This window comes from Centroberyx affinis, unplaced genomic scaffold (genome assembly GCF_046629955.1).
Source record: "Centroberyx affinis isolate AG114_WGS23_722 - 3 ecotype Tasmania unplaced genomic scaffold, CSIRO-AGI_Caff_v1 ptg000885l_1, whole genome shotgun sequence".
NCBI lineage: Eukaryota > Metazoa > Chordata > Actinopteri > Beryciformes > Berycidae > Centroberyx > Centroberyx affinis.
The window spans coordinates 153,416-181,047 of record NW_027279474.1 but is presented as its reverse complement, the minus strand read 5'-3'; the positions used below and the strand labels follow the sequence as shown (position 1 = coordinate 181,047).

General features: G+C 41.6%; 4 protein-coding genes across 4 annotated transcripts; 2 read left to right on the top strand and 2 right to left on the bottom strand.

Annotated features, from left to right (window-relative positions):
• Positions 1–721: 721 nt before the first annotated feature.
• Positions 722–18,479, bottom strand: rassf4a (Ras association domain family member 4a). Its single transcript, XM_071521343.1, has 11 exons — positions 18,372–18,479; positions 12,163–12,231; positions 11,955–12,030; positions 5,662–5,783; positions 4,671–4,750; positions 3,007–3,176; positions 2,443–2,544; positions 2,293–2,344; positions 2,083–2,204; positions 1,382–1,479; positions 722–1,031 (listed from the first exon to the last, which is right to left on the bottom strand). The coding sequence occupies exons 2-11, from the start codon at positions 12,213–12,215 to the stop codon at positions 962–964; spliced, it is 945 nt and encodes a 314-aa protein (XP_071377444.1). The 5' UTR covers positions 12,216–12,231; positions 18,372–18,479; the 3' UTR covers positions 722–961.
• On the top strand, positions 7,525–8,780 carry LOC139645586 (protein DEPP-like). The gene is made up of 2 exons (XM_071521344.1): positions 7,525–7,580; positions 8,130–8,780. The coding sequence occupies exon 2, from the start codon at positions 8,134–8,136 to the stop codon at positions 8,554–8,556; it is 423 nt and encodes a 140-aa protein (XP_071377445.1). The 5' UTR covers positions 7,525–7,580; positions 8,130–8,133; the 3' UTR covers positions 8,557–8,780.
• Positions 13,046–14,951, top strand: LOC139645597 (C-X-C motif chemokine 10-like). Its single transcript, XM_071521360.1, has 4 exons — positions 13,046–13,147; positions 13,359–13,488; positions 13,610–13,693; positions 14,354–14,951. Exons 1-4 carry the CDS (start codon positions 13,081–13,083, stop codon positions 14,478–14,480), a joined length of 408 nt encoding a protein of 135 aa, XP_071377461.1. The 5' UTR covers positions 13,046–13,080; the 3' UTR covers positions 14,481–14,951.
• Positions 18,480–21,278: 2,799 nt separating the features above from the next.
• Positions 21,279–26,050, bottom strand: tmem72 (transmembrane protein 72). The gene is made up of 5 exons (XM_071521374.1): positions 25,975–26,050; positions 23,822–23,888; positions 22,469–22,540; positions 21,840–21,979; positions 21,279–21,721 (listed from the first exon to the last, which is right to left on the bottom strand). Exons 1-5 carry the CDS (start codon positions 26,048–26,050, stop codon positions 21,279–21,281), a joined length of 798 nt encoding a protein of 265 aa, XP_071377475.1.
• Between the last annotated feature and the right edge of the window lie 1,582 nt (positions 26,051–27,632).

Sequence of the window (27,632 nt, the reverse complement as noted above, 5' to 3'; positions counted from 1 at the left end):
ATTAGAGAGAGAGAGAGAGAGAGAGAGAGAGAGAGAGAGAGAGAGAGAGAGAGAGGCATAGCTAGTGTTGATTAGTATTATCTGATTAGTCAATTAATAATGGCAAATTATCCCCTAAGGCCAAGGCTGGTCCGCCACATGATGCAACAGTTGCTGTTGCTGTGAAACTGTGGAAAAAGGACCAGCCCTCTGCTCTCAGGATACCTCCATTGTGTTATCTTGATGGGCTGACAAGCCTGTATATGCGCGCACGCGTGCATGTACACACACACACACACGCGCACACACCCACAGAGCTCATGGGAACTCGCTGGCAAAGAGGGTCACTTAGAAGAACAATGCTAATCTGTGCTCCAGTTACCGTGGAAGTACAGGAAATAATAAAGATGGCTGTTTTCTTTGTGGGAACAGTCGGTCGGAGCGGTATATCGTGTTTTCTGTCAGCAGAGATCCAACAGCATTTATAAAGGCCAGGCTAAAATTGATTTATTACATTAAAAACATCCATGTCAGAAAAACATTACCAAAATCATCTTGTAGAGTTATAAATATTTGCAGAGTCCAACCTGTTATGAAAGATCTTTCGTAAAAAATGTGAATATATCAATATAATTGATATAAAAGCAATGATAACACTTTGTAACAATAACATCAACCAAACAGAACATACAAATTGTAAAGATATATCATTCTAAAAGTAGAAGCACATTGGTGTATGATATGGTTCTATTGCAGCCTTTACTTCTAACCTTTACCTCTACATTCACTACTGTAATCAACAATCAGCATGTTGTGCTGCCACATTTGTCCTTCACCCCCCCACAATCTCTCTCTCTCTCTCTCTCTCTCTCTCTCTCTCTCTCTCACATACACACACACACACACACACACACACACACACACCCACACACACACACACACACACACACACACACACACACACACACACACACAGGTACACTCATACTCTGTCACTGGTGTGAGTTATGCCCTGAAGTTGATGTAGAATCATGGACTTCAGAGCGCTGTACCTGCAAAGAAAGAGAAAGACAATATACTATTAGTCTCTCTCTCTCTGTCTCACACATAAACACAATATCAGGGTTAGAGGGTTGCAATCTCAGTCATATGAGTTAAAGGATTATACAACTTGACATACAGTCAGTGATTACAATTTAACAACAACACTGTCCTCATTGACAGGCAGTGCACCGCAGTGAACTCTTCCCCTGTTTTGATCTGCTGAAGGCCAGAGGGGAGACGGAGATTGGCTTCGCATTATAAAATCCATGTGTTGTTAAAGAAGTTCCTTGTTCGGGTGGAAGTCAGTGACAGTTTTGCAACCCAGTTTGCAGAGTAGAGAGACTTGCTGTTGACTTACTTTTTGGTCAGTTTCGATATCTCACGCTCCTCTTCCTCTTTGAGTTTCTCTACGAAGCTGTCCAAGACAGGAATCTCAAACTTTATGTACTGGGCAACCTGAGGAGAAAAGGATTGAAACATATGAGCATGAGAAAGCCGCCACTGACACTGATTATATGATACCTGATTATATGATACCCAGAGACAGTCGGGTGGTTAAAGACCTCTGGAACCACATAAATGCTTCCTAGCATCAAATCAAACCAGGCTATTCTGTCACTCTCAACTTTCCCCCTAAGTACAAAATCAAAACAGTAAACTCCCTTCAACAAAAGAATGACACCTTGCCAGTGGAATGTAAATATAGAATGGAATAGCTCTACCGCTACCATATCTTAACTCTAATTAGTGTGTTAATACAGTGAGATTATGCCTATGAGACTCCAAACCTAGAAGAATACTTTCTCCATCAACATTACTGTTTTACTTTCACCAGCTCGGTGCAGAAACAGCATATAGTCATCTCAGTCCATTGTTACATCAGTCCTAAAACAGGATATCTTCCCCCTGCTTGCTAAAATTAACCCAAGTGTCTATCATAGGGCCATTGTGTCATTGTGTGTCTGTGTTGGAGAGTACAAAAATAAAAATGGAGGTCACTTATTGTGAACAAGATGAGAAGAGAGATAGAGGGAGCGGTGGCAGGAGGCCCAGACCCACATCATATGTGACTTCCTCTCCCAGGTCTGCCTCTGTGATGAAGATCTTGGATATTTTCTCACAGGGTCCATAAAGCACACGGGCCACCAGAGGATACTCAGCATCCCTCAGCCTGGCCCTCTCTGCAGGATGATAAAGAAACCAACTGATGACACACACTCACAAACAGCGACTCTAGTGACATAAACTACACTGGAAGTTAAGACTTACCACCAGACTCGTGCACCATATACAGAACAAAGTCGTCAGATTTATTCTCCACCTTAAAAGACACAAATACTGATATTATTTTGGGTTTTAAGTTTCACCAGCATTACTCAAGCACCGCTCGGCCTGTGACCCGTGTGTCTTATAGCTCACCCTGAACTTGTGTAGCAGCAGGTTGAGGACTTGTACAGTTGTCATGGAGCTGTTCACCCGCACGTTTGTCACCGAACCGTACGCTGGAGTAAACACAGATGTCTGGGGAGACAAGTGCAGAGAAATCCATAACCCAAAATGTCTTAGGAAAAGACACTAATGTTCTGAGGAAATTTGCTTCATCAACAATGGTGATTCCTGGACTTGTCGAGCTTAAACACCTTGACCATTTTGAACAGGAAATCTCAAACAGAAAGGAAATCCCTGGGCCTGCAACTGGAATGTGTTCAACCACAGCTTAGTGTGTGTGTGTATGTGTGTGCGTGTGTGTCCTGGCAATCAACACAGCGCACACAGAAATTCTGGAGAAATTGATGAAGGACCTCTGTGTAACCTGACATTCCCGGGGCGCATTAATGAAACCAGCATACAGCGGGCTATTGTGAACCACTCAGCGCTAGCACAGACACACCCGCACGGGAAATGACCGCCTCTCTGCACCTGGACATGTGTCAACAGAGGGATACAATAATGTGTGTGTGTCTGTGTGTGTGTGCTTATTACCTTGTGGTTGTAGAAGTGTCCGTTGATGGAGAACCTGTGTGTGCGGAGGCGCTGCAGGTCTCTGGCGCTGTGTGTCTTTGACCTCCTCTGAACTCTCATGAAGGAAGCATCACTCCTGGTCCTCAGCAGCTGAGGAGCCTCCTCTTCCTCCAGGCCGCCCATGTCGCCACCTCAGGGACACACGTAAACACAAACACATCTCCTCATGTGCCCACAGGTGCATGTAATGGTGCCTTTTTATACTGGTCAGCAGTTATACTAGGAAATAGGGAGTTACACAACGTTTCCGTAGTTTCAAATATGGATCAACGTGCATGTGGAACTAGGGTTGGGTATCGTTTGGATTTTAACGGTTCTGATTTCAATTCCAATTCTGCTTATCGATTCCGGTTCTTAACGATTCTCGATTACAATTCTTTGAGGGGCAGGGTCATAACATGCTTATTTCACAGAATTTTTTTTTATTTTTTTTTATTTTTTTTAAATATGACTTTACACAAGTGATATTCAGAAACTTCTAACTTGTGCGCACATTAAAAAAAACAATAAAGACCCGGGTATTTTTTTGTAAGAGTCACAGTTCTCATTCCGACTCCGGTATGGCCGGTATGAAGAAAGGTATGTATGTTGTCTGTCTCCGGAGCTGTATGTGTGTGTTTACAGTTCAATCCTACTGCACTTGAAGTAGGTGTGGAATACATGTTCCTTAGTTCACAGTCTTCTTACTGCAGGCAACAGGTTCTGTATCTTGTGGGCTGGGCTCGCCATCCAGTGCTGGATTAGTTCAGAGAGCTAATACCTTTAGTAAAAACTTGATTGCAGCTAGCGGACTTTTAGATCGCTAACGCTTTTAGCATAGTTAACTCAATGTTGGAGTTGAACATAGCGAAAATTAGCATCACGGCTTATAAATTTAAAGAAATAAGATATATAAAATATATGAATATAAAATCTTTATGTATTTGGCTATTGCATCTTGCAATTGCATGTGCTGTGGCATTGCTGCCTTCATCTGGGGGCACCTAATAGTTTCAGAAGAGACCATTACCTTGGAATTATTTTATTCTTGAGAATAGAGCAGCAGTGTTAGTTCTACTGTCATTAATAGGGTTCGACCAATATGGGTTTTTGAAATCTGATACCAATACTGACCATTTTCATATTACATTCATGTGACACTAAAACTCTCTACTGAAAACCAGACTATTGAAATTATTTTAGGTGGGTAGCAGCTCCTTAAGGCAGGGTGAACCACCGCACCTATTCAATGGAGTTATATGAAGAATTTAATTTATAAACAAACAACAGCAATTAAATGAAAAAGCTAAAATTCAATGCAGGTTTTACAGACTGCTTTCATGTAGCTGTGGTCAGGGAGGAACCTCCATTATATCAGCAGTGGACAACAGTGAGGCCAATATCAGCCTATTAATTATAACCTTGGCCATTTAGAGAGTTGGTAATCTGATCTGGGTGGCAGCTCATGATGAGCTGAGCTCGACACGTGTCGACCTTTCCATTGGAAATGTTGAGTGCGGCACCTCTGAAGCTATAATCGGTTTCATTGTGTGTGAGTGTATATGTGTGTTTGTGTGGGTTAATCTGCTATAATCCAACACGTGTGTGTTTGTGTGTGTAGGTGTGTGCACATGTTTATTACTCACTAGTGGGTCCAGTTTCTCTGCCCAGTGAGTTATTGTTAGACTCTGCTGCTACCTGCTTTGCAACAGCAGATCTGTCATTCCTGTACAAACACAGTGGTCAGACTGCAACATCTTACAATAAGTGTTTAACATTCGAACATAATGCAGGCATTGAAATGTCTTAGACCTCAGATTCTATGGAAAAATCACTGGAAAGCTTATGCTTTACAATCGTGTCTTTGTATTTCTGTATCTCTGTGACAATCTTATTTATTGGGCATATACTCAATACTACTAAAGCTGCTGTTCCATCGATTCAAAACAAATCAAATCTTTTTCATGTGAGATACAAGAGAGGTAGAGCGGTGAGGAAGATGGGTAACTTCATTTAAAACCCCTTCTGCTGTCTCTATCTCTCTCTGTCTCTCTCTTTTTCTTACATCAATTTCAACACAATAGGCTTTATCGGCATGACATTTGACATGTGTTGCCAAAGGAAATCAAACAAATAATTACTATAATAGTGATTATTATTATAATGGAAAAGTCAAAAGATTTGAAAATTGACTGCAACAGAAAGTGATCAAAATCTAATTATATTAAATTACCATCATGTATTAAATGTTTCATCATAACTAAAAAAATACTAAGTTTGGAAGTATTATACAGTAAATAATGAATCTCTCTCTGCTGTGTGTCTGTGATATAGGATTGTGTGTGAAGATTTAGCATACTTTTACAATGTATTTTATATTACTGACTATTATTAAATAAGTAACCTAATATTTGTTATCAAGGAGGATTGGGGGCTGGTCATGTGACATCACTAATAATAGACACCTGTCTCTATTTAAGGTCCAGGTGAATTTTCACTTTCATGACACCCTGAAGAAGGCATAATGCTGAAACATGTTGGTGATCTAAAATAAATGTTTTCATATGGAGAGAAGTGTGCAACCTTCATGATTACTTATTCTGACTTTGTGTGTAAAGCATACAAAGGCATCTGTACCGGTTGAGTCCTGTGGCAGAGTAACGAAATCTTTCGTTGTCATCGTGCATCTGGAGTCTGATTGGTCGACGCAGACCCCAGTAGATATTCAGCAACCCCTCGAGGATGAGTTCTCCATCATCCTACACACACAGACACACACACACACACACACACACACACACACACACGCACACAACAATAATAATCAGCACTCCTGGTCAGAGCGGATATCCTGCTGGCAGCCCGCCATAGTGGTTCCATGTCAGGTGTACGTGCAGGACCAGCCGCTCACAGCTACAGACTGGACCCTCTCATCTTAGAGAAAACCCAGTCAGGTCTGTCCCACCCTGCTGTACAGGGGTGAAGTCACGTCTCAGAAAGCAGCGATAATGAGTCACAGAGCCGTGGCTGCTTCAGGTCACGTACACGCAGAGCGGCGTTTTTTTATGTCACAAAGTGAAACTCTAAATTTAGAAGACGACGTGCAAACTATGTGGTCTAAAACATAAACAAAATGTGTGCAGCATCAGTCTCTATGAATATTCAAATCTGAAAGTTGAAGTTGTTTTCTCAATGTAAAAAAAATCATCTTAGGCCATGTTGGCTCTTTCAGAGTGCAGACAGCACAGCTAAAACAGTAGCAAAATCTTAGCCTCAGATACCACACCACAACTGTGACAATCATATAGATTGTCATGTGAATGCTGTAGTAAATCAAATGATACAGTTCCATTTGTCTACAATAGCTTTCTAAATCATCACTATGTCTGATTTCATGCCTCATGCATACAATATAGCCTATAACCCAGATTCCACTGATGACAACACTGTTTGATCCATGCATCAATCTTTCACAGAGAAAGAAAGCATTTCAGATTATAAGAGTTTTTGCATGAAACCCGACAAATTAATCAAATTCCCATGAAAAGACACACACACACACACACACACACACACACACACACACACACACACACACACACGTGTGCGATAAGATGTGTAGATGTAGATGTTGAGTAGACATTCAGCAAACCACACACACACACACACACACACACACACACACACACACACACATCATTCCAGTCTGTCTAATCAGCTCATGGCATTATATACACTATCTGAGGACACACACACAGTCTGCACGTTGGCAGGTGACATGATAAGCTCAGACTGCTGATGAGTCTGTGGAGCAAAAAGCCATGTGATTTGTACATGAACAGCTTATGGATCTAAACTAATTATTTAAGCAGCATGGGCTGCCCTCTGCCTTGCCTTTTATCTTCATAGCTTGCTAATAAACACTATGAGGCTGGTTTATTCTGTGTGGATAATTTATGGTTGTATCTCTTTCCAGTGTAATGGTTATTACAACGAAGGGATCAAAAGAGTTGAAATGGGCAAATTGCTGAAAGAGATATTTTCCTGTGGATGAAAGCAATCTGTTCTTGTTACAGAGCCATAATGCGTTTAGAATCACATAACAACCATTCAAATACAGAGAGGCCAGTCAGAAAGAAAGAGAGAAAGAGAGGTGGGTGGGGTGTTGGGTGTGTGTGTGTGTGTGTGTGTGTGTGGGACGAGAGGTGGGTGAGACAATGTCTATGTGATTGCTCCCAGGGCTTCATTGTTTCTGGAATATAAACATTCAGAGCAGCTGCACAACTGAACCTCGCTAACCCACCACTCCTGAGTTTCCTGAACACACACACTCACACACACACACACACACACACACACACACACACATTTACACAGAAGGGAACAAGGTCAGCAGGGCTATATTTAGTAGCCTCAGTGTGGGCTTATCTCTGTGCTGCAGCGTGCCTGTATATAAAGCCTGGCTCCACACTCCGGTCCCAGAATACTCACTCAGCAGACTTAACATCACTCTGTTTCACACACTGCCTGTCGGACCAACAAGTCAAGCAGCAAAGGTGAGAGTGCTTCTTATCTGTATACCTTCCTGGTTTTAGACAAAAACTAACCTTGCATTAGACACTGTATAGTCTTTAATATGGAGTTTACAATTTAGCAGTTTCAGGAGTTACTTTTAAAGGAACTGCAGCAACACTACAGATTCACTATGAAGTAGATTTCTGTGTATTATTAGAATGGTTTTCATCTTAAATATTTCTGATATGCTTTAATTGTGATTCACACAATCACTTTAAATAGAGAGGGTTATGTACAATTACATAACTTTAAAATTATTACAGTTTATCAAAATATTTTATATTCAAGATAAATAAACATGAAAAAAGCTTTTGACAGCATAATGACAACAGTCAAAACAGCAAATGAACAGATGCAAGATTTGACTTTTTAACTAAACTACCTAAAATCACTCTCCAGATTTCCATTTGTTTGTTAGTTCATTGTTTTGTTAACTGGATCTAACTGAAGCCTTTAGAGAAAGAACTGCAGCCTTGAGATTTTTTCAGTCCTGGTTCCGCTCTAACGCTTTTGTTTTTCCTCTGTCCCAGCAGCATGAAGCGCAGACAGTTGCTGCTATCCCTGGCTCTTTTACCCACCATTACCGAGACGCTAGAGGACTCCGTTTCACAGGGTGTCCCAGTCCACCCCTCCTCCTCCCAGTCAACCCAGAGCTCCCAGTCACTAGAGGACTACATGACCAGTATCCAGGCTCTTGCCCGTCCTGTGGAGGCCCCCAGCTGTGGCCCCGTCCGGCTCCAGAGGTCGCCCAGGCTACGGCATTTCTCCAAGACCCAAATGAAGCTCTCTGTTTCTGTGTCGCTGCCTCGTGGATCTCCTCGCACCCTAAGGACTTCCAAACCCTCCTCCCTCAGCCTAAACACAGAGGAGTTCTCTGTGAGGATGGGCAGGGAGCGAGACTGCAGGGGCGCAGACCCTGTGGACTGGCTGTTTGGACAGTCACAGATGAGGACTTGAAGGGGGATAAACTAAATGAAGCTCTGTACGTACTTTGGTGGAGTACCTCATAAACACACACAGTGGATTTACCCGCTCTGTTTATGAATGTGGCAACACCACAAAGGATTACAAATACCACATGGTGGGACCAGAGTGAGGCTCTCGGAGAGCTGAGGATATATTTATTTCTATGCACTAAGGACTCATGTCTCCATGTTTACATGTCTTATTGTTTTGTGAAAATGTATGTTGTTTTTAATAATAAATAAAATTAATTAATTAATAAATAAAACAAATATGAAAATGTTTATTCATTGCTCTGTTTCTTTAGACTAGAGTTACTCCAGAACATGACTGTGTTTTGAGTAGGTAACAAACTTTTGAGCCACAAAATAAAACACATTACATTATGAAAGAAATGAGCCGGATTTAGCTGGAAATGAAGATGCCACAGTTTTGTCTTTACTTGTCCGCAGACTAGTGATTATTAGCTGCAGGCAAAGCAAAGCACTCCATTGCCCTCTTTTGGTAGTAAGTGGTACTGCAGCACGTGGCCTCTGTAAACTACAGTTAGCTACAACGACCACCAGAGGGGGCTGCATGCACAGAGACAATGATATGAGACAATTTATTACAGCAGACTAGCAGAGGCAACACATTTAACCACACACACCTTTTGCTCAGTCCAAGTCTAACTGGCATTCGACTGAAATCTGGTGTATCATTAATCACACTACCGACATTATCACATGATAATCAATCACCACATTTGGGGTGACAGGGTGGTTCACTAGTTTGCGAGACCGGGAGGTCCTGGGTTCACAGCACCGTCAGCAAGCGTCTGCCCTGCTGAAGTGCAAAAAGCAAATCAGTGAACCCCTACCAGCTCCTAGAAAGCTGCTGTCTAGTTCAGTGGTTATAAACCTGGGAGTCAGGATCCCCCAGGGGATCGTGACATAATTTTGGGGGGTCACAAAATAATTTATGGGATAGGAAAAACATATTTCTATTGTACAAATTCATTATAATGTGTATCTTTCTAATTTTTTTCTTTTTTCTGGTGAAATACTAAATAGTTTTAAGCCTCTAGGCCTCCTCTGATAATCAAATGAAACAACCTGAAGAGAGAAAATAGAGAAAATCATTTTTTGGTTAAACTGTTCACCACTCTGCATATGCAGCCTGTGACAGGGTTCGCAAGTAGGCAACATTTCGTTTAAGGGGTGATGAGCCAAAAAGGTTCACGAAGGTTGAGAAGTGAAGACAGTGAAGAGAGAATTTCCTCACAGGGATCAATAAAGTGTCACATCATCACCAACACTGCATCACTTTAAACTGTAGTACTCATGGTCCACAAATGCATATTTTAGAGCTTATGCCAAGCTTTCTCCCAACAAATGTCTGACTAATTCTGTGTGGATGGCACTAAACTTCTGAGTCAACCACCTGACATGTATCTCCATACCATGACTAACACAGATGACTGACTGACCTGACTACACCTGCAGAGCAGCATGATCACACATGAGCTTAAAACAACATTTACAAGTCCTTGTGCCCGCCCCACCTCCTCTTCCTCTTGCTTTTTCACACAGAACCAGTTTGCCTGAGTCTGAATAATAATGCAACAACAACACTAACTAGCCTACTTAGACATGTCAGGTATGTTCACGCTGAACCTCTTTCTGGGAATGATGATGAAACCCGTTCACACGCTCTCCATACAATCTTTGGAGCTCAGATTAGTTGGATTCCAAATGTCTTACGCCAACTTCCAACCAAAGTATGTTCCTGCTGACTAATGTTTTGTCCCCTGCATCCACCAAAAGTCTGGTGAGTCAACGTTGAGTAATCTATGGGCTAACTAAATCTGGTAAATGAGGTTAGACTATCAGATGAAATAAGGTCAGTATTTCATGGTAAGCATGAATCATTAGAGCAAGTGAAAAACATATGCCCAGAGGAAAGCGATATCATAAATAAGATCCCCTCTTCCTCTCATTTACTTCTCCTAGACATAGAGGTGTTTCACTTTGAATCAGTGTGAGATTTTGAGATTATTTTCTCATACTTCTGAAACTCTGCTCCTGAGAAACAACCCATGGACTGTTTCACTCTGGTACATATAGTACACTTAACATTTTTTTTCTCACATGTCTTAACATGCACTCACTCTATTTTCTAATGGGTCAGTAAGGAGAAACATATCAGAAATCTGTGAGTGTGGCCATCTACAAATGAGATATCATGCTTTTCTTATTTGTCTTGAGCACTTCTTACACTTAATGCAGATGTATATTCTCATGTGCATCTCTTTACTGCTCCTAAGAAGGGTTTAGGAGAAACAATTCAGATCTGTTAAGCAACAGATCTTTCCTATTATACTTTGTTTATTAGATTTGTTTAGTCATTCCAGCAGTGCTACATATTTTTGGTCGAATTACATAAACTGACTGGCAAAAACAAGAGGCACTGTTAAAAGATGAGGCACTGTTATATCAATGTTGAGTACAAATGGTCTTTTTTAAAAAGGCTCATAATCTCTAGATTGTATCCTTATTCTTGGCTACAACATTAGGTCAGTGTTCTGGTCTTTGGTTCCTCTATTGTGTGTGTGTGTGTGTGTGTGTGTGTGAACAGCTGGATGCTCAGGGTCTGTCCCTCTTGTCCCTCTCACAAGTCTCATTAGATTGTCTCCTTCCTGGAAAATCCCCCACATAGTCACAGACCTAACATGGCAGAGAACATGCATGAGTATTCATACAGACACACACACACACACACACACACACACACACACACACACACACACACACACACACACAAGCCAACAAGGACCCTCAATCCTGGTGACCACACATTCTTAAGGGGAAACTCCCAACCATGAAACCCATAGAATAATTATCAAACAAATAACCTTGCTCCTGCATACAGCTTTACAACATCAGTCATTTATACCACAACAGAAAAACATTTATGGTCGAACTGCTTTGCGAAGCAGTTAGTGTATGTGACTGAAATCTGGAACTCTCCCTCTCTTTCCACATCCATTTCCAACTTGAGGGAAAAGGGGCTTTTTGTGGTTTACTTGTGCTTATGGCCAGTTGGAAAACAACCCAGGACTCTCAGGTCTGTGCTTGGAACTGCCACTACATGTGTCAAGTCTAAGATTTTTGTCTTCATTATCTGCCAGAGAATGACAGTGCCGGTTTAACTGTTTCCAGCTTTGTCACGTGCCCGACCCATTTTACAATGCCAGTAATCCAGTAATCCAGAACAGCCAAACACAACGCCAAGCCTCTGTGTTGTCTCACCACAATCCAACTGTCCATTAACTCTCTCTCTTGACTTCCTCCGCCACCACCTCCACCACAATCTCCTGGCAGGTGAAAAGTCTGTGGCAGGGCTTGTCTTACCTCGCGGGTTCTCAGCTGGAAGTTTTTCCCTTCATGGTAGCAGTTGTAGGTTCTGAGCAGCGACAAGACGTCAGACCTGCGTATGAACACAAGACCACCAAGGATAGATTAGCTCACATGCATAGATGCTAATTACATGCACTGCTTGTAATCACCAATGTGCTTCATTATACGCAATTATTGACAGAGTAAATACACCAGGACTTACTTGGCTATGAGCTTCTCTTCACTGAGCTTCACGTAGGTCTGACCCTCACCCATTCTGACGAGAGCAGAGCTGGGGCATGAAAACACAAGAGAGACAATCATTAATATGAACATCATGTTTGAGTTATATCGGTAATGTGAGGCAAATCACACAGGAATGCATAATCTTAACTAATGACTATATATAATGATCATGTTCGGGTACAGGTAAACTTTTCCCAGAGGGGAGATTCATTTGGGCATACATTTAAAAGATGATGGACATCCATATGAAAAAACAAACCAACAAACAAACAAATAAACACATAATGTTATGATGCTGTCAGGTTTCATGTTTGATGGAAATTGCAGGGTTGGGAAGGCTTTTAATGGAAGACCTGCTGAACCAGTGGCTCTTATATCAAAAGCAGCAGTGAGGAATTAGGAGAAATCACATGTCCATGTTGACACAGCGCCAAGGGACTGATAAAGGATACATGTTAGGACAAAGCCAGGAAGAAGACACTGTGGGCACAGTGAATCAAAAATTAATCCTTCTACTGAGGCCAACTACTCATACACTGCTAATCAACTCGAGAAAATCAAGAGTTCTCACAAACTTCAAATTCTGCAAAGTTACTGTCAAATTCTGCAAAGTTACTGTGTCACTTCTATCTCCTAAAATCAATGCACAGTGAAAAGAGAAACATATTAGTCATAGTGTGTCCTTCAAGGTGTTAAGTCTTTTTGCCACAAACACACAAGAATGGCTGGCCCTGATTGCCTTGATCCCTGTATCCTGACTCCAGAAGGAAAGTGACTGGGGAATTTCCTGGTAGTTTGGAAAGCCCAGCTCTGTGCGTGCGTGGGGAGGGGCATGAGGTATAAAACAGCCACATGTGGCTTACGGCTCAGTGTCAACGCTCAGCTTGCCTCCAGTATGAAGCTTTATCTTCGGTCAGTCTGTCAGCTCGCTTTCCTGGGCTTCTGCTGTGTGCTGATCACAGGTAAGAATCTTTTTTTATCCATCTGTGTATATATCCATGTATGGATCTATCTGTTTCTTCCTATCTTTCTTTAGTAAAATCTGGATGAATGTGGGGATTGTCACTTTAATTAGGCGAAATCCTACGGGATCGTGTGAATCTGAAGTGTGATGTCTGCTTTTCTTGCACTGTATTGAGTTAACTCTAATCCTGTTAATGTGTCTATGTATAGTGCGAGAGTCAGACAGCACGTTTGTCCCGGGAAGGTGTTTGTGTCCAGAGACTCAAAATGCTGTCAGAGGGCCTCTGAAAGACCTCACAGTCTTCCTCAAAAACCCCAACTGTGACAAAAACACAGTCATGTGAGTATGGGATCCTAACCCCCACCTCCCACACACACACTCACACACACACACACACACATATGCACACACACATAAAGTGGAGTGTGACTAAATGTATGGGTTTACATGTGTATTTCAGAGTGACACTGAAGAAGAACAGTGAGCCAGTGTGTTTGAATCCAGAGTCACCAATGGGGAAACAGCTGATTCGCTGCTGGAACAGGTGAGAGACATGATCAATACAGTGAGACATACAGTAGGCTACACATATATTGTCAGGTAAAAACCTCATCTCCCAAATGTCAATTTTTCAGATTGACCACCATGTATTTTTGAGTTTATTCAATGGAGTTTTTAAAGGGAGGAGCATGTAATCCTTCAATTGAATATAAAATATGAAAATCATCTAAATTGTAGTTAACAGGTTATCACACCACAACAGCAATATTCTATTATACAGTACAACAGATGTCTACAGATCGCAGGGAGCGTTCCAAACACCTTGATAATTCCCATAAAGCACAGCTAATCGTGTCTTACTGGTTGCCATGCCAACTCTTGTGGTAACCAGGCAGCTAGTTCTAATCTTTATTGATTTTTCCTGCGCTTATGTAGGCTACTACTTTGAAGAAAGCTTTTCGGACAGTACATGTTGGTTACTGTTTAATAGAAGTGATCGTAAAAGTGATCATACTGCTATCACCATTGTAATCATAATCACTTTGAAGATCGTCCTCTTGGGTGTTGTTGCTATAGTCCTGTATGAACCTTTGCTGTTAACTACTGAAAAGAGTTCCCACTAACTCAGTGACGAACTGGTTTTGTATTGGGACCCGAATTTGGGGGCTGGGCTAAATGCTGTGCTTCTGTATGTGTTTTCCAGGGCCACCAAGTTGGGTCGTGATGTGAGGCTGTGCCTGAAGAGGAGGAGGAGAGGCAATCAGCGCCAGCGCTCTCGACAGAGGAACAGGGGTCACAACAGGAGGACCGCATCCTCAAACTCCTCCTAGGCAAATGGCCAGAAGAACAATGCAATGCTACTGCATGGAGAGCAGTCTGTGGATCCCTCTTCCTGCCCCACTGTGGACCCTTAACCCCAGACTGATAACCGGGCTGCCAGTGACTGTTGGAGAAAACAGCACGCTATCATCATTTTCTTTTCCTCAACACTGCGTAGCTCGGGCGTTAAGCTCTCCTACACTATATGAGTCAAACTCTCTCTGCAGGCCATGTTTTATTTTTTCTGTGTAAATGACTAAGATGATGATCAAAAAGCCCTGGAGGCTCTCAATTTTATAAGTGTTAATATAGAGTAATTTTAAACACTGTTAAATGGTCAATATATTGTTTATATGGTGTTCTGTGTACAGCTGGAAAAGCTGACTGAAGTGACTTCCCTGGTTATTTATTTTTTTATATGCATTTGGGCATTTTTTTTTCGAATGCTGATATTTTTTAATAAATACTGTATATCAAAACAATGGCATGGCTATTTATTCATGCATGAATTCCAGCTTCTCTTCTGAACTGAAGGATGGGAAAGATGTGATTACTTCCTTGACAGGATATGAGAGGTCACTCACTGCAGAACCTCAGCTTTAGTTAATAAATAACAGGACATGAGTCAGCGCCAGGCACAAAGTAAACACATCTCACTCAAAACATCTGCACAAATATCTTAAACTGTGTGTTGTACTCTAATGTGAATGCACAGTAATCCTTCCATGGCACTCTACTGGAAAATATACCAAGGAGACCACTTGGTGTGACGCTATATTTAAGTGTTTTTTTTTTCTAAAACACAATACCAGTAATTTTGTCATGGTACATATCACAGCCTGTAATAGTTGAGACTTTTATCTACCACTGTTGGGGTTACACAAGCCACTGAGACAGAGACGGCCAGATGAGCAGAGAATGATCCATGGAAAGTGAGAGAGTCGTTGTAAGATATTCATCCCGCTTCACAGCAACTCTGAGATTTCCTGTAAGACATGTGACCAGGATAGATCCCAAGAAAACACGCACACACACATGCACACACACATATCACACAATATGATTGGTCCTGCTTTTACCTTGCACCTAAATTGGCGTGGGCAATAGAAATTTGATAGCCATGCAAGGCGTGCGCCAACCTGTTTTTCTTTCCAGTGGTGATTGGATGTTATTTGCTATTTGATCCCATTACTTTCACTCAATATGTGAGAGCACACGTTGGTGTAAAATGGAAAGTGAAAGTGATTTGCTCAACAAGATTCCTTTTGTCAAAGTCCAGGCAGGGGAATTTAGGGGACTTTATCTGGGATCTACCCTGCTGCCGACTGCAGTAAAAACTGGATGGAGCTTTTGAAGTCAAACATTATTGCCCTGCATGCTGGGTTGGGGATTAGAGAGGGGAAAGTGGTTAGGAGGAGATGTCAGGAGCTCCCAGGATTTCTACTTGGCTGGCATGTGAACAAAAGAAACCCCTTCAAGATTTATATTGAGAATGAGAAAAAGAAAGAAAGGCAGAAAGATAGATAGATAGATAGATAGATAGATAGATAGATAGATAGATAGATAGATAGATAGAGGCAGAAAGAAAGAAAGAAAGAAAGAAAGAAAGAAAGAAAGAAAAAAGAAATCCCTTCTAGATTTACATTGAGAATGAGTAAAAGAAAGAAAGATAGAAAGAAAGATAGAAAGAAAGAAAGAAAGAAAGAAAGAACCTTCAAGATTTACATTAAGAATGAACAGATCATACGAACAGGAAGAAAAATAAATAAAAATTCTGTCTTGTATCTATAATATATTGTATACTGTGAAGTGATGTTGGTGATTTACATATGAATATTTCATTATAACATATCTAATCTATCACTTTATCAGTGTAGCCATAATGTTGATGCGATGCTGCTGCCACCTAGTGTCCGAACCATGAAGTACGTTGAACTTCCTCAGACCTGCAGAGCGTGGCACCACAGCTCAGTCTCAGTCAGTTATGGTCCAAACAGCAACAGACACTGTTACAATTCACAGGTACTGTGTGCAGGATAGTTAGGTGTTTCAGCATTAGCTTTTCCTTTCTCCACTTTACTAATTACTTAAAGGTATTGGTTGGGACCTCAGTTAGTTCCACAGCATCATTTGGTCATATACATGACAGAGAAGGGAGAGATTTCACTGGATACACACAGTTGGGGCAATCCATAATGTGTGCTGACTGATACATAGTCGTGATTCAACCTTTACCCAGTTCATAAAAGCTTTTACATGTGCTTTTCTAAATACCAGGTGTCTGGTAGGTCTTTCCCAGGAAAATCCTCTAGTGCACAGGAAGTGATGCGTTTCACATTTCCTGCAGCAGCAACAGTTTGTTTGGAATAAATAGGAAAACTGGGTGGTTAGCATGCACAGCGATAGCAACCATGACTCAACAGGCAAAGAAAAGAGCGTCACCTACAGAAACTCAAACTTCATCAACAGAAAATCCAAGGAAAAAGATGTCAGTACTGGGCACACTGTTTAATTGACAGGTGATCTCTGGAAAATGCAGTGCAAAAACAACACAGCAATAGCATCAAAGATGTTGCTTAAAAAAAAGAATCTTCCTAGTGGATTTCCACTTTAACTGCGTTTCACTGTATAGATCTCCTGCATGTCCCGGGCTGCTTCCCCTCAGCCTGACCTCACACAGCTGCTCTACACTGCTCTAGATGAAGCAGGCCTATGGAAGTACAAGTAAATGATGGACTTCATAGACTTGTCCATATTCTACCAGAAAAATATTAAAATATTTATTGCTCAGGGGAATTACTATAACCTATTAGAACCCCCCCCTTTTTTTTTGGTCTGCCTGGACTCAGACTACTCTCTCTCTTTAAAAATATTCATTGTTCAAGAACCAATGTCAGATCCTTGCCCATCCTCCTTCATCCCGTGAAACTGCTGACAAAGTAGGTGAATAATGGGATCCAGGATGGTCAGTCTATCTCTCATACATATTCATACATAATAATGGGTGCATAAATATTCCATAAGTTAAAGGATTCCAGTCTGTCACCATTATTATGAATTATTCAACCACTGCACATGGCTGCACAGGAGATAGAGCAAAGGCTTATGGCTGTACAAAGACAAATAGGGGTCACTGTGAAGTGTGGGTGATGCTCAGATATTGTTAAGTAAATGTACATAATCTAGATTTGGATCTGGATCTGGACTCCTCCTCTCCTCTCCTCTCCTCTCCTCTCCTCTCCTCGATTTGAACTGATGCGCAATACGCAGTGTGTCTCTGATATCGTGAAGCTCCCTCGGTGGACAAAGAACCTTCACTGCGGGGCTGCTAATTGATTTGATCATCGCGAGATTCATATCCAATTATCGCACCCACACATGCAGCTGCGCCCGTAAGCAATCCATTCCCATGCGTAAAATGTCCAGCTGGAGAGCTCCAAATAATGCACAATTGGCAAAAGCTCTCCACGAATTGAGAGTCTGAATTGCGAGCCTAACGCTGACTTAAAGAAAAACATGATTATCATTTAACAGCAAATGACTTAAAACTGTAGACTACTATCAACATATATTGCACCTAATGGAAGTGTATAACGGGAGCATAAGGGCGCAACAGAGGAGAGCTGACCAGAAGAAAGTTTTTAAGTCTACTCAGCAATGGACTATTATTTCATAAATGCATAACACTGAATGTACCCATATGCTTTCCATGAGTAGCCTGCATCCAACTTCAGGACATACAGTGACACCGGGACATTATTTTGCTTCAGGTTTTTCTCAAGCGCGCGGTCGGACCACGCTACAATAACCTACATAACAGAAGTGCCTAACGCCTCCTGATCGTTTGGTAAAAACGGTCCTACAATAAAGTAATTCTCTTTTGGACGAGGGAAAGATCTTACCACAGCCGAGTGCGTCCCCCTCCCTGGTTCCAAAGCCCTTACATCCACGAGCGCTGTATTCCACTTATCGTTTATCAGTCTTCATACCTCCGTGACCCTGCGGTATTCTGCACGCTGCGAGATTAAATGACAGCAGAGTAACCCAACAGAAGGACACACTGATAAACCGCAGCCAATCAGTGTTGAGCGTGGGCGGGTCATACAGAGTCAGGGTTGCATACCTCTCCTTCATCAAGGTGCCTCTGTGCGCTATATGCCATCAGCGGCTTTGCCTCACATTACTCACAGCAATGTGTTAACCACCATTGTGAAAAATCTGAAAAATCCAGTCAAAGACCATGCCTGGATTAAAACTCATTTCAACTAATTCAACCCATACTGAAAAAAAACTCGCATATAGGCTACTTCAGAATATGTTTAGTATGTTTCAAAATAGAAATACAAAAACTGGGCAAAAAAAATAATATTTGTACATTCATATAAATTATATTCATTTGAAATTTATTTTGGAGACTGAAAATATTTTCTTCTATGCAAGTATTTAGCCACTCAAAATATAGCCTATGTAAAATGAATGCCATTAATGAAGAAAAATAGACTCAATCATCAACGTCTTTTCTTGTGCTCTCCCATATGCAGTGATAAGAAAATCTAATTTCCAAAAGACAGCCAGAACAAAATCACCTCCTTATTTTTTTCCAGCCCAGCAGTATGTCAGACATGGAAAGGAGGAAGCCACTGTGACCTATCAAGATTTATTTCACCCATCCTGTTTTTGAGCCTGGATCTACCATCTAGGAAACTACGGTAGGGTGGTAACAGAGGTTTAGGAAGTCTCTCTCTCTCTCTCTCTCTCTCTCTCTCTCTCTCTCTCTCTCTCTCTCTCTCTCTCTCTCTCTCTCTCTCTCTCTCTCTCTCTCTCTCTCTCTCTCTCTCTCTCTCTCTCTCTCTCTCAGAGGAAGTAAGTTGTTCCAACAGCTGAATAACTTCCCCCACAGAGAACAGTTCATTCTAGAGGATATGGGTATGACAAAGAATATCCCAAGTTGTTGGGACATTTATGGAAGCAGAATGGAAACAATGATCTCCTCTCCTCTCCTCTCCTCAGTTTATTATTGGGTCAGTCGCTTGGTAATTGACCAGGCTCATTGTGGAGCGGACAATACAGCTCAGGGTTATGGGCCAGCTTGCAGCCCTTTAGTGGACAAAGAGCCCCTGTTCTCTCCATAAAGCACCAGAACGTCTCATCCCTCCTGACTTGGTTCACATGTCATGGCTTTGCCACATCGCACAGCAAACCTCAAATAATTTTTAAAAAGCTGAACGAATATACAATAGCCTATAGCTGCTGGGTATATATTTTGTGTCAAATGTGTAGAATTACACACCCTTGTCTAACCAACATTGTATATATATATACAGTGTATATATATATATATATATATATATATATATATATATATGTGTGTGTGTGTGTGTGTGTGTCTGCTGTCTGGAACCAGAGTGCAGTTAGGTGCCGTGTGATGAATGGGTTTCTCTGCCTCTATTGATTCTCTCCTTAGCTTTGATGCTGGAGAGAGATTGCCTCTTAAGGCTACATACAATATTATATCTACAGTTCAGTGAACAAAGGACTGGAAAATACAGTGTGTGTGCGTGTGTGTGTGTGTGTGTGTGTGTGTGTGTGTGTATGAGTGTATGTCTGCGTGTGTAAGACAGAAAAAACAGTATTGATTTATGACCAGAACAAAAGAGGAACGTCTGTACGGAGAGATGTATCCTTTGTAGCGTGGAGAAAACAAAGGACAAACAAATGAAATGGATATACACGCTTTTAATAGTTGCTTTTAAATTAGCATATTGTATCACAAATATGCTAATCACAGGGTAATTTATATTGCTTGGGAAAGTGAATAGCTCTATTAGTGTGCGTAGCTTGTTCTGATTCATTCACCTTATTAATATTATAAAGGCATACTGTATGACACATTATTAATACATCCCTGTTGTACTTATTCTAATTGCTTCTAATTATGTCTTACATCAGTTATGTTGATTATGATATTGGATTTGGTGCAATATAGGCCTATGGTGGCACTACAGTGGGTGATCAGATGTTGTTTTTCTCATCACCACAACAACATGAGCGCTTCTCCCAGAGTGCTGTCACCATGGTCACCGCTCACAGCCGCTTCAACACATGACAAACACACAACCGAGAGCCGTGGATGTGACAAGCACAAGCACCTGCAAGCTGTGGCTTAAAAAGGCGCTTCCTATCTCAGTCATGTGCAGGGAGTCTCTGTACGGCACATTTTTTTTCTCTGATGTTTCAAAATGAAATGATTTATCTAATTTATTCCCTTATGAATAATGTATGCTGCTATAACTGGATTGGATTGCCTGGTATTAATGTCTGCACTTCAATCAATACCGGCCTTCGAAAAAAACAGGCCGTCACACAAAAAGCCACATGTGCACACTTAAGTATAAACAGTTTAATTCCTTTGAAATGACACATTTGAAGCCCAAGATGCAGTTTAACATATTCCATAACAGATGTCACACATGCAAATTTTCAGTTGCACAAATAGACTTTTCAAGTAAAAAATATCTAAAATATCTACATTAGGGAAACATTTGTTTGATAAATCTTTCCTAATAATCTTTATATGTTGGTCCTCTAAACACATTAAAACATGGTACTTTATTACCAGATGGACCGAAACTCAAAAATGCTGAAAATCCTTATTTAGCTGGTCAGAAATGTTTTGATGTTATTTCCAGATGGAGGCTAAAATTCAGTCACAATGGGGCACCAGCTAGTTGTACAGTCTGTGTTAGTCAATATGAATGCATTAGACATGCTGTCCATCGCGTGCTACCGGCCTCAGCGCAGAGGGACAGTCAGTCAGTAATCATAGGTGCGGTGTCTGAGGTGGTCTCTGGCTCTGGCTCACAGTACCTGTCCAGCTCGTCCATCTCTCTCTCCACAGGATCCTGTCTACCTGCGAAACACACCTGTCTCCTCTCTTTCCACCTCCTCCTCTCCCTCTCAGTCTCTTTCGGTGCCGCTGCTGTGTGCTCCAGCTCCAGCATGGCCTGGATGCTCTCTCCTCTCTCGCCCAGCCCGAGGCAGCGGTCTCTGGGTGTGAAAGCCAGGCCTGCCCCCCTCCTGCCTGCCACCATGTGGAGGAAGGAGAAGCTGCTGTCAGAGCCTCCTCTCTCCGTCACACACACCGTGGTCAGGCCTTGGTCAGTGTAGCTCTCCTGCGGCCCTTTGGGAGACTCGGTCTTGGCTTTCTTACTGAGTATGAAGTTGAAAAAGGCTGTCACCAGAAGCATGGTTCCTGCAACCAGAAGACATTTCTGTGGCACTTTCACAACTTATTCCGATGCTGAATCGAAACAATACATGTGGTTATCATCAGTGCTTGCTGTAGCTAGTACCTGGCAGTGTCATTGTACCTGGGATAATAGCGTGCCACACCAACACAGGGTGCAGGAAGCAGACCACGGACATGATGGAGTAGTACAGGAACTTCTGGAAGCCTCCAATGCGAGCCATCTTCCCCCACAACACAAACACCTGCCAGTCTGGAGGACAGCTGCAGAGGGAGATGGGAAGAAGAGGAGGATTTAGACTGAAACACAGACTATTTCCTACATACACACAGGTAGGTAATTTCACTAGCAATTCTACCAATCTGTCTTCATCCCTGTTGTCCCACTAAAAAGTCACATTCTTAATTTTTTATTGTCTATTGACAGTGAAGACATGCGAATGCTGATACGGCACACATCATGATATACTAACAAAGTAGAAATTAGATGTTTAGATTTGATTTTTTGGACTATTTATTAAAGAAAAGCTGACTGAGCATGTGCGCTCTTTTTTCATCAACACTCACAGAGTTACACCCATTCACACCTGGTTCAAAAATGAACATTTGTGGTTTGGATGGGACTCTAAGAGCAAAGAATGAGCGTGTTCCCCACCAGTGTCCTCTTAGAGCTTAGTCCCATCCCTCCATGTGTATCCATACTACACTATCAATGTGGAAAATAGAAAATAGAGATGAGTGTTGTGTACTCACGGCAGACACATGAACAGGAGGGTATCCAGGAAATAGGCCAGCTCAAACAGCATTATGCCAACAGATGACACTCTGGTGGGAGATATAAGTTTAGGGCCAGACAGAACTAGTACAGCCTCAGTGATACTTTATAAAATACACAGAAACATACACATCTCCTATATTTAATAGTTTTCATAGTTTTAAATAGTTCACCGATTCTTTTGATTATGGAGATTGCACTTTAGAAATTTTTGGAGGGATGAAAAAGTGGGTATGAAGTGAAGGCTCAAAGGGCTGAGTGACAAATACAATAAAGAGAAGGGAACATCCTCAGATAGTGCAAAAGAGATGTGACTTTTGTGCCTATTTCAGTGAAAAAGACTCTTTTGCACTATATGAGGATGCTCTCTCTTACATTTTTTGATAACCATCTAATCTTGTGAACCAGAGGAATGCTCCCAAGCCAACCCATCCTAACCACACTGCCCTCTCTCTGAGGGGTTATTGCTGAGTTTTGTGCAGTTGTGTGTGTGTGTGTGTGTGTGTGTGTGTGTGTGTGTGTGTGTGTGTGCATGTGCATGTGGAGATGGAATAAACAGTCATGCATTTTTATTCTCCTCTGGGAGATGCTTTCCTGTGGCTCTGTGGGAGCTTGGCTGTGAGCCACAGAGATAATCATAAGGACTGGTCTCCCCTCAGTCGACTCTGTGCTCCCTTTTGCCCTCTGCCACCTCACTTTATCCTTCTGACTGACTCCCAATGTGTCAATGAACATATTTGATGTTTGCAGTCGAAGAGTTCCATTCCAAAATTAGATATCCATTTTTTTTTTCTTAAAAATGACACCCACACTCCCATATTGACTGCTGACATGAAGAGTAAGCACATGGGTTAATATTGAAGTTAGAAGTGATCTTAAGACATTTGCCAATAAAATAGTTACATTTTTGAGGACTGAATCATTTATGTTTTTCCAATATTGCCTAATGAATATCAGGTGGCAATTTTTTTCCCAAAATGGATATATAACATTGAAACCCTTCAGTAGGCCCCTTGAATGTGTGCAAGTGTGTGCGTGTGTTTATGAGTAGTTAGTTAGGCAGCTACTGTACTGTAATTGTATTATAGCAGCCCTTGGGCCACACATTCTTTCCTATATTAAAATCCAGGCGGTCCCATTTATAATTTGTAACTCTGGAATTTCACCAGTTAGGGCCAAGTAGGCCAGAGTTAGGAGTGCTTTGGTAGATTAAATACATATACTGTATTTCAAGGTAGACTGCAGAAACAATCAAAGGCTATGCTCGATTCCCTGAGGCAGTACCGTAGTTTATCAGAGTCGATGTGAAAGTGGCCAATGAGGGCACTTACAGCAGGTAGATGGCGAGGCTGTGGAATTCTCCCTGCTGTAGCGTCTCCACTCCCACAGCACACAACACTGAAAAGGAGACAATAGAGACACATTTTACTGTATTTTACTTAATGTATTTTACTGGTAAGCACCAAACTGTGCAGATTCTGGCCACCAGATGTCAGACTTAGTTCATGACTTTCTTGCTAAGAATGAAAGCCATGGAAGTATTACTGGCAGGCAGTAATGTAGTAGGGGGTAAACCCACCTAAACCTTTTTTAACCTTAGTATGACCCTAAATTCATAGCATACATCATACTAAATAGTATGTTACATGTAAGTTACATGAAGATGGGACACAACTGAGTCTTTTTTCTATTGGTGGTTGTTTGCCTTATGGTGATCACAGACTGGTGGTAATAGCTTACCCACCTTCTTTTTTTACCAGTCATGACAGCCTAACATCACAACTTGTGATGTGGTCACTAAATGTCACAGTAAGTTAATAATCCTCTCTCTTATCTGTGATTGAGTTTATAAGTGAGGAATGATACACAACAGTATTTGTTTCAGTTGTAGTCTTATATACTACAGCATGGATAGTATAACACAAGAGGGCAGCAGGGAGGTGTACTGAGTGTGGAGGCTGGGCTTTAAGCCCCTTTGTCAGCAAGAATCCACTCTGCTGAAGTGTCCTTGAGCAAGACACTGACTGTCCTATAGCTGACCCTGACCTCTGATCTCCATGTGGAGGGGGAAGTGAATAGAGAATTGCCCTGTGGGGATCAATACAGTATCATATTATATTGCTATCACACTAGGCCTCCTCAAAGTATGCTTGAAATAATAAAAAAAAACTACTGACCAAATTCACATTGTTCAAAGACCCCTAAATCTGGCAGCAAAACACATTGAATGATACATGCATTGAATGCTACCATTTTAATGGGAGAGGAGATAAGAAAAGAGAGTACATTATGATAACCAAACTTTATGCTGGGAGGTAGAAGGAGGTAAGCATGGTTAACTAAGGCTGATTGCCACTAACATATGGAAGCAATTGCTCGGGTCTATTTATCAGAAATCCAGAGATAGAATCTGCACCAGAGGGACTGGAGCTAAATCAGGGGAATGTGGCTAAATGGTTTCTGGGAGTTTATAGAGTGTGAGAAGAATTAACGTTGCTTATAGACCCACTGGATATTAACATATATGTGCACACTGCATGTATGTCTGTCTATAGAACACACACAGACACAGACACAGCCAGACATATAGACATGTGGAGACACAGGCACAGAGACAAAGATACACACACATACATGCACACACACAGTATGCAAACTGTGCATTGAAAGCTCATGAAGGTGCCAATGTGTAACAACTTGTGATCAAATAAGCCAATAACCCAGCAGGATACAGAGACTTCAGTTTGGTGTGGCGCGAGGCACATGTCGCCCAGTAAATGTTCAGTGTCTGCATCTGTTTGAATTTAAGTGGAGGGGGGGTCCATATCTTTGAGGGAGGCAGCAACCAGACAGTTATTTCCCCCATGAAGATTTAGTGTAGCTGGGGGAGCTGCATGCATTCTCTGCCTTTCTGACTCTCTGCTGCCTCTGGGGGCAGTAAAACAGAGGAACAGGGGCAATGAGAGCAGGGTTAGGCATGATTAAGCGTGGTTTTATGTACAGTATATATTAGCCAAGAGACGGCTTAGTGTTCTTTCTGGAGAGAAAGTCAAGACTACAGTTGGCCAAACACAAATACACTATATCTGAATTGAGGGTGAGGGATTAACATGGAATCGGAACAGATGGAGAGTTGCACATATCAACTCTCTGCAGCGGGACCCAGCACCACAAAGCACATAAAATTTATATATTTTATGTGTTTTATATTATTTTATAATGTTATAACACATAAATATAACATATAAAATATTTTTAGATTATATATTATAATGTAAAATATTATTTAATGATTGTAATTATTAAAAGAATAAATATTAAAATTTAGATTGAATCTCAAGTGCTACGTTGTGTGATAGCTATGTTGACTTTGAACTTATTACAGTGATGATCTGGAGTCAGTGCATCTGCTATTATCAGGCCTATAACTGTCAGTGACAACTGTCAAATTAATCTTGGGTTTGTTTTATATATTTTACCTTACCTGTTGCTGTAGAGATACCAAGGATCCTGCAGGCGCACTCCACTACAATCCACCACACTCTCTCTGAGTTCCCCATGCTAGAAAATACACTTTTCCCTCTTCTCTTCTAAAAATGTATTCTTCCCACTTCCCCTACCACTAAATGTGCCTCAAAAGGCTCTCGGTGACGCACTAGTTGCTAAAGCAGCATTCTAGGCACATAGTTGACTATTAGCTCGATGGATAGAAGTGGTTAAAAAAGCCAAAGTCGGGTAATTCATAGACTGCCATGATGTGGATCCTCTTAGACCGGGTGAGTTTACCTCAGAGTGGTCGGTGACTCAGTGCCCCTGTCGCTCCAATAGCTGCTAATCAGCCTAACACACACACACACACACACACACACATACTCTCTCACACACACACACACACACACACACACACACACACACACACACACACACACACACACACAAAATCACCATACCACCTTCAGCTGGTTTAGCATTCCACCCTGTAACCCAAGGTGAAACTGTGCAGCTCAGGGTCATTTTTGTACCAGATCACACAGTCATGTCATTGGAGCTGGTTAAAAATGATCAGCAAGGAATGAATATGAAACACACACACACACAAACACACACACATATCCTGAATTAGTGGTAATTTGTGTGGACCAAGTGGCTCCCTTGAACTGCAGAGCGGACCGGTGACCTTCAGAAGGTAATAACCTTTTCTCCCACCTGACACATTTATCCTCTCCTCTCTGTTTCTTCTTTTTTGCCTTTCCTCCTCTTAATTCCACGTACCTTCTTGTGAGGACTTGGGTGATACTTGTAATTCAAATGAATCAGATCACTAGAACCACTTTTTATTCTCACACAGGCCACAGTCGCACATCCAGCTTCCACTTTAAAAGCGAGTGGTTACCACTGGGTCAGCTTGGGTGAGAATACATCTTGCACCAATAAACAGAAAACTACAGTTTGCACATTTGATGGGGAGGGGAAATATGTGTAGCCGGTTCGAGTTAGAGTATGCAATTTAATTTAATGTGTTTAGAGCCAAAAATGCAATGGAGATGGGATAAAATGCTACAAGCACCAACAAAGACCCTTTCACACACATACATGAACGCGCGAAAGCATCAGCGCGCGTGCGGACGTAATCGGTTGAGGGGGGAGAGGCAGGTTTGGCTGTGGTGAAACCCTGTTCAGGCAGAGCAGCCACCTATTGGAACAAGTGGAAAGAGTCAGAGAGCTCACATACACACCCTGACTCCTGTTGGGGGCCAAAGTAAGCTGTACTAAATCTCCTTAGACACTCTCACAAAGACACTTTTGTTTTTTTTTCACACCGGTTTTACTTGTTTCCAGCTTAGCTTCCAGGTTATTTGTGGCATGTGTGGTATATGTGTGTAAGTGAGTGAATGTGAGCTATGCTGTGATAAAACATTGTTAGTCAGTACTAGGTGTGAAACGATGAAAGATATAAACCTATAATTAATGATGTGGTTTACAACCCTGTAAAAGAGGTCCTTTATACAGAGACTAGATAAATAATTACTATCTAAAGTACTGAAAGATAAACAAATCAGACACACTAAGTCAGTAAGTGTGTTTCTATTTTGTAGTGTTTTTCCATTATTCAATGCAGAAATACACACTTGTGCTTAGGCT